Source organism: Hemiscyllium ocellatum, chromosome 22, assembly GCF_020745735.1.
Source record: "Hemiscyllium ocellatum isolate sHemOce1 chromosome 22, sHemOce1.pat.X.cur, whole genome shotgun sequence".
NCBI lineage: Eukaryota > Metazoa > Chordata > Chondrichthyes > Orectolobiformes > Hemiscylliidae > Hemiscyllium > Hemiscyllium ocellatum.
Genome location: NC_083422.1, coordinates 3,013,876 through 3,028,200, shown reverse-complemented (window position 1 = coordinate 3,028,200; position 14,325 = coordinate 3,013,876). Strand labels below are relative to the sequence as shown.

General features: G+C 45.2%; 1 protein-coding gene across 2 annotated transcripts in view; it reads left to right on the top strand.

Moving 5' to 3' along the window:
• The first annotated feature begins 5,239 nt into the window (after positions 1-5,239).
• si:ch211-250c4.3 (uncharacterized protein LOC100535981 homolog) overlaps positions 5,240-14,325 on the top strand; it is a 61,027-nt gene continuing 51,941 nt past the window's right edge. For both annotated transcript variants that reach the window (XM_060841836.1, XM_060841835.1), the window contains exons 1-2: positions 5,240-5,538; positions 12,755-13,512. In XM_060841836.1, the coding sequence (XP_060697819.1) occupies positions 5,487-5,538; positions 12,755-13,512 (810 nt within the window). In that variant the 5' untranslated portion in view covers positions 5,240-5,486. The remainder of the gene's footprint in view (positions 5,539-12,754; positions 13,513-14,325) is intronic.

Here is a 14,325-nt window from a genome sequence, read left to right as displayed (position 1 = left end):
GAGGTCACATCGGGTGCAGCGGATGCAGTAAATGATGTGTGTGGAGGTGCAGGTGAATTTGTGATGGATATGGAAGGATTCCTTGGGGCCTTGGAGGGAAGTAAGGGGGGAGGTGTGGGCGCAAGTTTTGCATTTCTTGCGGTTGCAGGGGAAGGTGCTGGGAGTGGAGGTTGGGTTGGTGGGGGATGTGGACCTGACGAGGGAGTGGTCTTTCTGAAACGCTGATGGGGGAGGGGAGGGAAATATATCCTTGGTGGTGGGGTCTGTTTGGAGGGATGGATGCAAATTTTTCCAGCTTTCTCATTTCCCCTCCCCCCACCTTTTCTCATTCCCAACCCTCGGACTCAGCACTGCCTCCTTGACCTGCAATCTTCTTCCCGACTTCTCCGCCCCCACCCCCTCTCTGGCCTATCACCCTCACCTTAACCTCCTTCCACCTATCGCATTCCCAACGCCCGTCCCCCAAGTCCCTCCTCCCTACCTTTTATCTTAGCCTGCTTGGCACACCCTCCTCATTCCTGAAGAAGGGCTTAGGCCCGAAACATCAATTCTCCTGCTCCTTTGATGCTGCCTGACCTGCTGCACTTTTCCAGCAACACATTTTTCAGTAACTATCACTATCACTACCAGCACTATCCACAGCTCCACCATTTTAGTGTCATCTGCAAATTTATTAACCCGTCCATCTACGCCCTCATCCAGGTCATTTATAAAAATGACAAACAGCAATGGCTCCAAAACAAATCTTTGCAGTACACCACTAGTAACTGAACTCCAGGATGAACATTTTTCATAAATCACCACCCTCTGTCTTTTTTCAGCTAGCCAATTGCTGATCTAAATCGCGAAATCATCCTCAATCCCATGCCTCTGTATTTTGTGCCTTAGCCTACTGTGGGGAACCTTATCAAATGCCTTACTGAAATCCATCTACATCACATTAACCACTTTACCCTCATCAACCTGTTTGGTCACCTTCTCAAAGAATTCAGTAAGGTTTGTGAGGCACAACCTACCCTTCACAAAACCATGTTGACAATCCTTAATCAACTTATTCCTTTCGAGATGATTATAAATCCTATCTCTTATAACCTTTTCCAACACTTTAACCACAACCGAAGTAAGGCTCACTAATCCATAATTATCAAGGTTGTCTCTATTCACCTTCTTGAAAAAGGGAAAAACATTTGCTCATCTCCAGTCTTCTGGCACTATTCCTGTAGACAACGACAACATAAAGATCAAAGCCAAAGGTTCTACAATCTCCTCCATGGTTTCCCAGAGAATCCTGGGATAAATCCCATCTAGCCCAGGGGACTTACCTAGTGAGTTTTGAGACGATTTGTAGCTCAGGTTGAGGTTTTGGTTTAGGTTTGCTCACTGAGCTGAAAGGTTCATTTCCAGATACTTTGTTACCTTACGTTGACCTTGGTGAGGTCACCAACCCAAAGAAACCCAAACATATAAATATAAAGCCGGAATTTTCAGCATTGCTTCCCATGAGGTCCACTGAAGATGTTACCTAGTAAGGTTACAAGCCATCTGGAAATGAACCTTTCATCTCAGTGAGCAAGCCTACATTCAAAACCTCAACCTGATCTACTTGTCTTCTCAAAACTCGCTTGGACTTACCTATTTTCACACTTTCCAAAATTGCTAATACGTCCTCCTTGTGAACCTCAATTCCATCTAGTCTAGTAGCCTGTATCTCTGTATTTGCCTCAACAACATTGTCTTTTTCCAGTGTGAATACCGACAAGCTCTTCCTCCATCTCCTTGGACTCCACGCACAACTTCCCACTACTGTCCTTGACTGGCCCTAATCTTACTCCAGTCATTCTTTTGTTCCTGATAGAAAGCTTTATGGTTTTCCTTGATCCTATCTGCCAATTACTCCTCATGTCCACTCCTGGCTCTTCCCTAGTTCTCTCTTTAGGTCTTTCCTGGCTAACTTGTAACTCTGAAGTGCCCGAACAGAGTCTTCAGGTCTCATCCTAACAGCAGCCTTCTTTTTCCTCTTGGCAAGAGATTCAATTTCTTTAGAAAACCATGGCTCCCTCACTTGACCATTTCCTCCCTGCCTGACAGGTACATACTAATCAAGGACATGCAGTAGCTGTTCCTTGAATAATCTCCACATTTCATTCGTGCCCAACCCCTGCAGTTTTCTTCCCCATCCTATGCATCCTAAATCCTGCCTAATCACATCATAATTGCCTTTCCTCCAGCTATAACTCTTGTCCTGCGGTATATACCAATCTCTTTCCATTGCTAAAGTACATATAACCAAATTGAGGTCACTATCACCAAAGTGCTCACCTACCTCCAAATCTAACACCTGATTCATTACCCAGTATCAAATCCAATGTGGCCTCACCCCTTCTGTCTACATACTGTGTCAGGAAATCTCCTGCACATATTGGACAAAACCTGACCCATCTAAAGTACTTGAACTATAGTATTTCCAGTCAATATTTGGAAAGTTAAAGCTCCCCCATAACAATTACCCTGTTACTCTCGACCCTATTGAGAATCATCTTTGCTATCCTTTCTTCTACATCTCTGGAACTATTCGGAGGCTTATAGAAATTTCCCAACAGGATGACCTCTCCTTTCCTGTTTCTAACCTCAGCCCATGCTACCTCAATGGACGAGTTCTCAAACGTCCTTTCTGCCACCGTAATACTGTCCTATACTAACAATGTCACACCTCCCAGTCTTTTACCATCTTCTCTGTTCTTACTGAAACATTTGTATCCTGGAACCATTCCTGTCCCTGCTGTATCCATGTCTCCAAAATGGCCACAACATCAAATTTCCAGGTACCAACCCGTGCTGCAAGTTCACCCACCTTATTCCAGATGTTTCTGGTGTTGAAATAGACACACTTCAAATCACCTTCCTGCTTGCCAGTGCATTCTTGCGACCTTGAAACCTCATTTCTGACCTCATTACTCTCAGCCTCCAGGACACTGGAACTACAGTTTAGCTTCCCATCCCCCTGCTGAATTAGTTTAAACCCTCCCAAAGAGCATTAGCAGATTCCCCCCCAAGATACTGGTACCCCTCTGGTTCAGGTGTAGACCATTCTGTTTGTGAGGTCCTACCAACCCCAGAATGAGCCCAATTATCCAGGTATCTGAAATCCTCCCTCCTGCATCATCCCTGTAGCTATGTGTTCAACACCTCTCTCTCCCTATTCCTTGCCTTGCTAGCACATGGCACAGGCAACAAACCAGAGATAACAACTCTGTTTGTTCTAGCTCTAAGCTTCCACCCTAGCTCCCTGAATGTCTGCCTTAAATCCCCATTCTTTTTCCTACCTATGTCATTAGTGCCTAGGTGGATCATGACTTGGGGCTGCTTCCCCTCCCCCTCAAGGATCCCAAAAACACAATGAGAGACCTCATGAACCCTGGCACCTGGGAGGCACACACCAACTGTGAGTCTCTCTCATTCCCATAGAACCTCCTATCTGTCCCCCTAACTATAAAGTCCCCAATCACTAATGCTCTGCTCATCTCCCCCCTTCCCTTCTGAGCAACAGGTACAGACTCTATGCCAGAGACCTGGCTTACCCCTGGTAAGTCCCCTCCCTCCCAACAGTATCCAAAATGGTATACTTGTTATTGAGGGGAAACAGCAACAGGGGTTCCCTGTATTGCTTGCCTGTTCCCTTTCCATCCCCTGACAGTAACCCATCTGCCTTTTTCTTACACCTGAGGTGTGACTACCTCCCTGCACCTCCTCTCAATAACACCTCCCCACCTCCCGAATGATCCAAAGTTTATCCAGCTCCAGCTCCCTAACACAGTTCTCGAGAAGCTAGAGTTGGGTGCACTTCTTGCAGATGTAGTCAGCAGGGACACTAGTGGTGACCTTTACCTCCCACATTCTGCAGGAGGAACATTCAACTGTCCTAACTTCCATTCCCAGGATTCTAAACTCCCATAGAAAATTTCCCATAGAAAAATACCAATCCGTCACGTAGAGCCTTTTTTTTGGTTAGAGGAGGAGGATGTGTGGGAGTGTTCCAGGTAACACAACCACCCAAGTACTTCACATACTCAGCAGTCCCATGTCCGCTCCTGCTAAACGAGCGATCCACCTATTCACAAGGTAAGTTTTTAAAGCAGTAATTTACCTTCCCTATCTCCTCGCTGCTCCTGAAAAGTGGAGGCCTGACTCTCGCGATAAGTTCCTTTTAAGTGGGAAACTTACTTCCAGGCAGACCCTGCTCCTTTCTCCCTCTCTCCTCTCTGCTCCCAAAAACTGGAGAGTCAAGGAGCAGAGGGCATAATCACAGAATAAGAGGTCACAGAGATCAGGAGCAGTTCCTTTCTTCAGAGGGAAGTGAATGTGTGAAATTCTTTACCATCGAGGGCTGTTGAGGATCGGTTGTGAAGTATATTTAAGGCTGAGCTAGTATGACAGAATTGAGCATTACAGGGAAAAAGCAGAAAAGCAGAATCAGATCAGTGATGATCTTATTGAATGGCAGAGCAGAATCCACCGATTGAATAGCTTGTTCTGCTCCTGTGTCTTAATCTCTATACCCTCACAGTATAAAGGCAGTGTGAGGAATCATTGTCAGGCCCAGTAAACAGGATAACAATATAATCAGCCAGATCAACAATCAAAGCTGATTTTTGCCGGAAATCTGTTTGAAAGAGCTGACTTCACAATCCTTGCCTTGTACAAGGCTGTCAGGAACACATTTGAGGAAATATTTAACTAACATCATGTACCAGCTGCCTCAGCCTGATAGGAGCACATTCCTGCCCAACTCTCTCAGCACTTGCACTGTACTCACTGCAAACAGTGTGATGATTGTGAAGTTACTCATTATCTGAAGTATTAAAAGGTACTGCAGGAATCCTTTCATGAATTGCCAAGAAACCAGGGAATCTGTCCCGGGTTGTGCTAATTCTATGGCTGCTTTTCAAAGCAACTGTTAATGGCAAAGAGGTTAAAAACAAGAGTACAGAAGGAGTCACATTATTTCCAAAGAGAGCAGCTTGGAACCTCCTCCTTAGCATTCGGAGATTGCTATGAGGAAAAAGAGAAAGGTTTTGATTTATTTCAGAATTCATTAAGTGATCACAAATCTTCCCCTCCCCTTAAGGCAGGGCTGTGAGTGGCTGCTTGAGACTGGCCCGTCCAGTTTTCAGGTTGTGGGATGTGCTGATTAGCTGGTATCCTCCTCCTCCCAACCCTCTCGCATTATCGAGCAGGGAGCTATGCCTCCCTGACTGCGGTTGCTGGACGGCTGCTTTGAGCTGTGGAAGCTGCAGCTCGTGTTCGAGTTCTGCTCACACCCAGCTTCCTTCCTTCGTAGCAAATCTCATCCAGCCAAGGCACGGCATTGGAATGCCTCCAGTTTAAACATCCGAGGATATTGTCAGCAGACGTGGTTGTATTGTGAGGGGAGGACTGGAAGCTGAAGCAGCGAGCCATCGAAGTCTTTTGGAGCTGCTGCCTGAGAGATGATGTTTGGGAGAAATGGCATCTTCGGAGCTGGGGGTTCCTGGAAAAAAGGTAGGGAGCGGAAGAGCTTCCCATGTAGTCGTGCTTAATGTGGGATTTACTGTAGTGGAGCCAGTCTGCCAATTAAAGCTAGGCTGTGCTGACTGCCTTTCAAACCTACCCAAGGAAGGTGACCTGTCCTCCCCACTATCCTATGAAACTTTGCTGGTTTGTGAGCGGGACAGACCCCTCTGATTGAATCCTGTTTGTAAACCAGTCCACCAGCCCTCCCTTGACTGATGATCACTGTCCTTTCCCCTGTTGAATGTACCATGGTTTCAAAGGGAACAACTTTACACCTGCTAGATTTTAAGCACTCACTCAACATACATCACATTTGTATCTGTATTTTTTAAACAGCATTTTTCACAGGAATATGGGCTTCATTGGCTGGGCCAGTATTTTTTAACTGATCTTCAAATGCTTTGGAGAAGGTGGTGGTGAGCTGACTTCTTGAACCATTGTCATCCCTGGAGTGTAGGGACACTGACAGTGTGAAGTTGAAGTGTGTTTTGTTGTAATTATTAGTTGTTTTTAAGAGTGAGATTTTCCCCTCAGCTTTCAGAACCTGTCCATGTGGAAAAGTATCATGATTTTTGATGCTGATGATATTTGATCAGATGACAGATCAAAGCTTACATTCTAGCACTGCTAACAGTACACTTGGGTGTACTGTGTTCTGATCGAGCCCTCCACTATCACCTGATGAAGGAGTGTCGCTCCGAAAGCTAGTGTGCTTCCAATTAAACCTGTTGGACTATAACCTGGTATTGTGTGATTTTTAACTTGGTACACTTGGGTGTTAAGATCCATCTTCAAGCATGATATCACCCTCAATTCTCTCTCTTTCTCCCTCCCCACCCCCCCCCCCCCCCGCCCCCCCCTCCACACAACCCACCCCCCTGTAGAAATGCCAGATTCGTAGATGCAGTCAAAATTTTAAAATTGATACGCTGTGCTGCCATCTCTATCAGACAGAGCCATGTTGAATTGGTGGTGCAGCCAATCACAGGCTTCATTGATCCCCAAGTCCTAACAGAAGAGCAGACAGCTTGGGATGGGAGTTACAGACTGACCAAATATTTTCTTGCTGAGTGAGCCAAGGACTGATTATCTGGGATATTTCTAAAATGACTCTGTCGAAAGTTGGTTTCAGAGGTGAACTTATGAAAAGTTGATTTGATACAATAATACTCCCTTCTCTTGCCCCTGAGCTTTTTAGACCAAATAACAGCAATATAACCTAACTGAGTCTGTCCTTAAATGTGTAAAAATTCTATAAGGTTTCGCATAAGTGTTGTTCCCAGGTGAAATCTGAATTTGAAATAGATCCAGGGGAAGGAGACAGAGGGGACAGACTGGGGATGAGTTCTCAGGATGTGATGAATGGGGGAGTGTGTATTCATTGTCAGCTTTTATTTGAGCAAGTTTAAGTGAATGGAGCTCTGTATCATGTTGGTGACCCTGGTGTTATGGGAATCATGGATGAGGAAGAATACAATGTTGGGATATTCCCAGCACAGCCCTCATTACCCATCATAGAGTCATACAGCACAGAAACAGACCTTTCCGTCCAACCCCGTTCATGTCAACCAGATATCCTAACCTAATCTAGTCCTATTTGCCAGCACTTGGTCCATATCTCTCTAAAACATTTCAAATGTTGTAATTGTACCAGCCTTCACCACTTCCTCTGACAATTCATTCCAAATACACACCACTCTATGCATGAAAAAATTGCCCTTTAAGTCCCTTTTAAATATTTCTCCTCTCACCCTAAATCTATGCCCCGTTGTTCTGAACTCCCCACCCCAGGGAAATTTACCCTATTTACCCTATCTATACCCCTTAGGTCTGGCACTGCCCCCACACCCCTGCACTGGAATCCGGCAGAGGAGAGTCTAAGGAACGAGAGTAACCCATCCAGCCAATCAAGCCAATTAAATCCTTCAATACGATCATGGCCGATTATCCACTTCAATGCCTTTTCCCCCACACTGTCTCCATGTCTCTTGGTATCATTAGTGACTAGAAATCTGTCACTCTCTGCTTTAAACATACTCAACAACTCTCCTTCCACAGCACTCTGGGTTTGAGAATTCCAAAGGTTCACAACCCTCAAATAACAAAATCTTCTCCTCATGCACATTGTACCCCTGGTTCTAGACTTCCCAACCAGGAGAAACACCTTACCTGCATAAATCCTATCCATCTCTTTTGATATTTTATAAGTTCCTTTGAGATCGCCTCTCATTCCTCAAAACTTGGAGAATACAGGTTCATTTTACCCAATCTCTCTTCATAGGACAGTCCTGTCAATCTGGGAAAATCTTGGGAACCTTTGCTGCACTCTCAATGGCAATAAAATCTTTTCTGAGATAAAGGAGACCAAAGCTGTACACAATATTCCAGATGTGGTCTAACCAGGCTCCTATATAATTGAAGCAAGATTTTGCTACTCCTGTAGTCAAATCCTCTTCAGTAAAGGCTAACATTCTATCTTCCTTTTAAAGATTGCAGCAGCTCCATGTTAGTCTTTAGTGACTTGACAACAAGCACACCCAGGTCTCTTTGTACATTAACATTTCTGATTTCTTACCATTTAAGAAATACTTTGCATGTCTGCTTTTCCTGCCAAAGTGACTAATCTCATATTATTCTTCATTATATTTTATCTGCCATGTTTCTGCCATTCATTAAGTCTATCTGAATCTTCCTGACACAGTTTTATATCTTTCTCACAACACACATTCTTCAAATTTGCAAATATTACATATGGTCCCCACACGTAAATATCCATTGTGAACAGTTGGAGCCCAAGTACTGATCCTTGCAGTATCCCAATTGTCACGGAATGCCAATGTGAGAAAGACCAATTTATTTTTGTTCTTTGTTCACTCTCTGTTAGCCCATATTTAATCCATGCCAGAACATCCCATGTTTTTCTAACCAGCCTCCTGAGGATAAGGGGATAGGCCATTTAAGACTGAGTTGAGGAGAATATTCTTCACTGAGGGGGTGAGGAATTTTTGTAATTCTCATTCCCAGATTTCACATTCACAAATCCATGCTGACTATCCCCAGTCAGACCATCTAAGTGTCTATTTATCACATCCTTTTCCTACCATTTTTGAATAAGTCTATAGTTCTTGGTTTCTCTCTTGCTCCCTTCATAAATAATGGGATGACATTTGTTGCCTTCCAAATAACAGGAATCATTCCAGAATCTTTCAAAGTTTGGAATATTTATCACTAATGCATCTATTATCTCCATAGTTACCTTCTTCAGCACTCTGGGATGTAGCAATTGAGCGAATTTATAAATCTTCTGATCCTTCAGATTCTCCAACACAACCTTCTTACTCATAGTAACTTTCTTTGATTCCTCCATCTCCCCAATTATATGTAGCCTACAGGGGCAAGGGGTGGCACTGCCTATCAAGGACAGAATTGTTTGTAGCCAAAGGAGATTGGGAGGGATGTGGGTTGATGTTGTATTGTCTGTAGCCAGGAATTATGGCACTGTCTATAGAGGAGAGCACTGCCTGTACATAAGGAGGACAGCATTGCCTTTAGCCAGGGGAGGGTGGCAATGCCTGTAGCTGAGGAGGACAATGCTATATGTAGCTTAGAGGATGGTACTGCCTGTATTCAAGGGAGGACAGTAATGCCTATAGCCCAGGGAGAGTGGCATTGCCTGTGGCTGAGAAGAACAGCGCCGCCTCTTGCCAAGAGATTGGTACTCCCGTAACTGAGGAGGACAGCACTGCCTGTAGCCAAGGGAGGTTTACAGCACCTGTAGTCAGGGTAGAGGGCACTGCCTGTGTCTGTCAAAGAGACTATAGATTTTTCTAAACTAGAACAAATACCAACATGTTTCAGTTCATTGTTTATTGGTGTATCTGGGAGATCCACCAGAAGCACCAAGCACCAGGACAGGTACAGGAATGAAAAGCATGACCTTGACCTTTCCCATCCCTGAAGTAGACCTGGGTGGGGGGGGGGTCTGCACCTGTCTGCTTCCTAGCCATCATCATAGAGGGCACAAAGTTCACCAAGGGATCCCAGAAAGCAACAAGAAAAAGTGGGAAAGGGCTGGTGATCATATTTCAACTTCAGATACCATTTTCACCAGCAGCTGGAAAACTGGCAGCATTTCCTCCTGTCCATCAGTTACATAAGTTCCCAATTATAGTCCATTTCTGTGAATGCTGACATTAATGTAATGTTGTCCCCTTGAAGGGTAGCAGCGATAATCCAGGTATTAATAGACTGGTGAACCCAACGTCAGTGGTAGGGAAGCTGCTGGAGAAGATACTGAGGGATAGGATCTGTTCCCATTTGGAAGAAAATGGGCTTATCAGTGATAGGCAACATGGTTTTGTGCAGGGCAGGTCATGTCTTACCAACTTAATAGAATTTTTTGAGGAAGTGATAAAGTTGATTGATGAGGGAAGGGCTGCAGATGTCATGTACATGGACTTCAGTAAGGCTTTGATAAGGTTCCCCATGGTAGGCTGATGGAAAGAGTGAAGTTGTATGGGGTCCAAGGTGTACTAGCTAGATGGACAGAGAACTGGCCGGGCAACAGGAGACAGAGAAGAGTAGTGGAAGGGAGTTTCTCAAAATGGAGAACTGTGACAAGTGATGTTCCACAGGGATCTGTGCTGGGACCACTGTTGTTTGTGATATACATAAAAGATCTGGAGGAAGGTATAGGTGGTCCGATTAGCAAGTTTGCAGATGACACTAAGATTGGTGGAATAGCAGATAGTGAAGGGGACTGTCAGAGAATATAGCAGAATATAGATAAATTAGAGATTGGATGGAGAAACGACAGATGGAGTTCAATCCGGGCAAATGCAAGGTGATGCATTTTGGAAGATCCAATTCAAGAGCAAACTATACAGTAAATGGAAAAGCCCTCGGTAAAATTGATGTACAGAGAGATCTGTGAGTTCAGGTCCATTGTATCCTGAAGGTGGCAATGCAGGTTGATAGATTAGATTACTTACAGTGTGGAAACAGGCCCTTCGGCCCAACAAGTCCACACCGACCCACCGAAGCACAACCCACCAGATCCATTCCCCAACTACGGGCAATTTAGCATGGCCAATTCACCTAACCTGCACATTTTTGGATTGTGGGAGGAAACCGGAGCACCCGGAGGAAACCCACGCAGACACGGGGAGAACGTGCAAACTCCACACAGTCAGTCGCCTGAGGCGGGAATTGAACCTGGGTCTCTGGCACTGTGAGGCAGCAGTGCTAACCACTGTGCCACTGTGGTCAAGAAGGCATATTGCATGTTTTCCTTCATTGCACGGGTTATTGAGTACAAAAGTCGACAGGTCATGTTACAGTTGTATAGGAATTTGGTTTGGCCACATTTGGAATACTGTGCACACTCTTGGTTGCCACATTACCAAAAGGATGTGGATGCTGTGGAGAGGAGGTTCACCAGGATGTTGCCTGCTATGGAGGGTGCTAGCTATGAAGAGAGGTTGTATAGATTAGGATTATTTTCATTAGAAAGACGAAGGTTGAGGGGGGTCCTGATTGAACTCTACAAAAGCATGAGAGGTATAGACAGGGTGGATAGCAAGAAGCTTTTTCCCAGAGTGGGGGACTCAATTACTAGGGGTCACGAGTTCAAGGTGAGTGGGGAAAAGTTTAAGGGAGATACGTGTGGAAAGTTCTTTATGCAGAAGGTGGTGGGTGCCTGGAATGTGTTGCCAGTGGAGATGGTTAGAGGTGGGCAATACAGCATAATTTAAGATGTATCTAGACAGGTACAAGAATGGCCACAGAGCAGATGGATACAGATCTCTTGGAAATAGGTGACAGATTGAGATAGAGGATCTGGATCACTACAGGCTTGAAGGGCTGAAGGGCCTGTTCCTGTGCTTTTTCTTTGTTATTTATCCTATTACTGCTGGCAGAGGGAAGACCACCTGGAGAACACTGGCAGCCCCATCACCTCCATCAGACCTGGCAAAGAAGCCGGCTCAACTGAGCACTCTGTAGCAGGCAATTAACCCTCCCTCACCAAGGCCTGTCTGACTGACCCCATCATCCCCCCACCCCTGACACCATATCTGGTGCATTGCGAGCAGTGTTTCCATGGTAACCACTCTTCTAGATGCAGTCCCTGCTCCAGATGGTGCTCCTGAGATTGCCCTCCAATTGGCCATGGGGAGGGGGATGAATGTTGTTAATCAGACTGGCAGCTCTTATGGCAACTCACAGAATCAGAGATGGCACAGAAAGAGGCTATTCAGCCCATTGTGCCTGCACTGGTTCTATTATCTAGTGCTAGTATGATTTGTTTATCCACTCATGGGATGCTGGCTGACCAGCTTTTATTGCCAACCCCTAGTTGCCTTTGAACTGAGTGGCTTGCCAAGTCACTTGAGAGGATAGTAGAGAGTCAACCACATTCCTGTGGGTCTGGAGTCACAAATAGGCCAGACCAGGTATGGGTGGCAGATTCCCTTCCCTGAAGGACATGAGCAAACCAGATGGGTTTTTCTGACAATCGGCAATGGTTTCATGTTTATCAGTAGATTCTTATTTCCAGCTAATGATTGAATTTAAACTCTACTTTTGGAATACTGTGTGCAATTCTGGTCTTTCTGCTATAGAAAAGATGTTGTTAAACTTGAAAGGGGTCAGAAAAGATTTATAAGGATGTTGCTGGGATTGGTGGGTTTGAGCTATGGGAAGAGACTGAATAGGCTGGGGAAATTTTTTCCTTTGAGTGTCTGAGGCTGAGGGGTGAGCTTAAAAGAGGATTATAAAATCATGAGGGGCATGAAAAAGGTCTTTTTCTCAGGGTAGGAACTTCAAATCTAGAGGCACAGATTTAAGGTGAAAGGGGAAAGATATAAAAGGGACCTAAGGGGCAAACTTTTCACACAGAGGCTGGTGCATGTATGGAATGAGCTGCCAGAGGATGTGGTGGAGGCTGGTACAATTACAACATTTAAAAGGCACCTGAATGTGTAGATGAATAAGGGAGGTGTAGAGGGATATAGGTCAAATGGAGGCAAATCAGACTACATCAGTTTAGGATATCTGGTCGGCATAGAAGCGCTGGGCCGAAGCGTCTGTTCCCATGCTGTATAAGTCTCTGACTCTACAAATGGCTGGCAATGGCTTTGAGTTTGGGAGCAGTGTGTGCCGAGTACGTTTTGAAGTTGATGACCTGTGGCTTTTGTATTTCTAGTGGTGAGACAGGACTCGTGCAAGAAGAAGGTGGTTCTGACCAAAGTGACCCTCCTCCAGAATGGCTCGCCGACTGAGGACACCCTGTCACATCCAGTCTCAGGCAAGACAGGAAATCCTGAAGCCAGCCCAGCGGAGCAGCCACATAAACACGCAGAACGAGTGAAGACTGGATTCGAGAGCTCCTTCTTGGAGTATGCTGCAGCCAGCGAGCCTTCCAATTGCTCCATCCTGAAATTCTATAAATCAGAGTCTGAGGACTCAGGGGTCGAACTGCCCAGTGGTACTAATTCTCCATCTACTCCCTCAGGGTCTGAACAGAGCTTTGTCGTACATCGAAGGGAATCCTCTTGCGACTCTGGGATGGCTTTGAGCATTGTGTCCTCGTCCCCGGGAGTTCAGCATTGTCCATTTATAGCTGACTGTCACAACCCCGACCAGTGTTTAAAAGAAGACACAGGGCCCAGGGAGGCTCCAGTGAAGGTCAAGAAATTACCCACGGCCACTGCAAATTGGAAAAAAACCACTAAACCCAGCAGAGACATGACTCAGAGTCCAACTGTTATAAATGAGGAAGTGACCCAGCCCAGGCATGTCTCCCTTGTTGAAATCGTCATTGCAGACACAAATTCAACAGCAACACTGAACAGAGCAGAAAAACATGCAACTGAAACCCCACTCAATCAAGAGGCATTGAAAAGACGACCATCAAGTGACAGTCTGAACGACTACATGGAGGAATGCTGCAGGCTAAGTCAGGTGAGACTTGACAGCATAGTCATAGTCATAGAACCATGCCGACCAGATGCCCCAACCCAGTCCCACTTGCCAGCACTCAGCCCATATCCCACTATCTTGGATCTTTGTCATTCAGATGTTTCCTCAAGGTTCATAATGTTTGCTTTCAGGAGGAACTGAACCGGACTGTAGGAAGTTTTACAAGATTTTCAAAGTGAATTGTATTCATCGCTGAAAAGCACCAAGAAAGGGAAGGAACCAAGAGGCAGTGATATTATGGAGTCAAACTTTAGAAGTAGTGAAACAAAAAGACATTTTGGTGGGTGGGGAATGGATGCAGAACAGGTGAAGGATGACGCAGACAAGGTGGGGTTATAACAAGAAATGGTATTTCAGTTGAGAGCTGTAACAGATGGATATTACAGGTCAGGAATATTACAGTCAGGCATTTTGAGAGCAAAGGCAGTGCATCAGGCACTCGGTGATATAGCAGGCAGGGAGTGTAACAGGCAGGCTGTGTATGGAGCAAAGGGCAAAATAGATAAGGACTATAACAGCTGAAGTAGTAAGACAAGTGAGGTGTGTGACAAGTGAGGACTATAACATTACTGATAAGGAGCATAGCAGGTGAGGGATATAACAAGCAAGAGATTTAGCAGCCAAAAGATATCACAGAAAATTGGGGTTCAACAGGCAGTGATTGTAAAGGTGTGTTTGATGACAAGGAGTTACAACAGAAGGGGAATATCATAACAGGGGAGAATAGGTAAGGGAACAGGCAAGAATTTAAAAGATGGGTTATGTTACTGGAAAGGGCCATAGCATGGGAATATG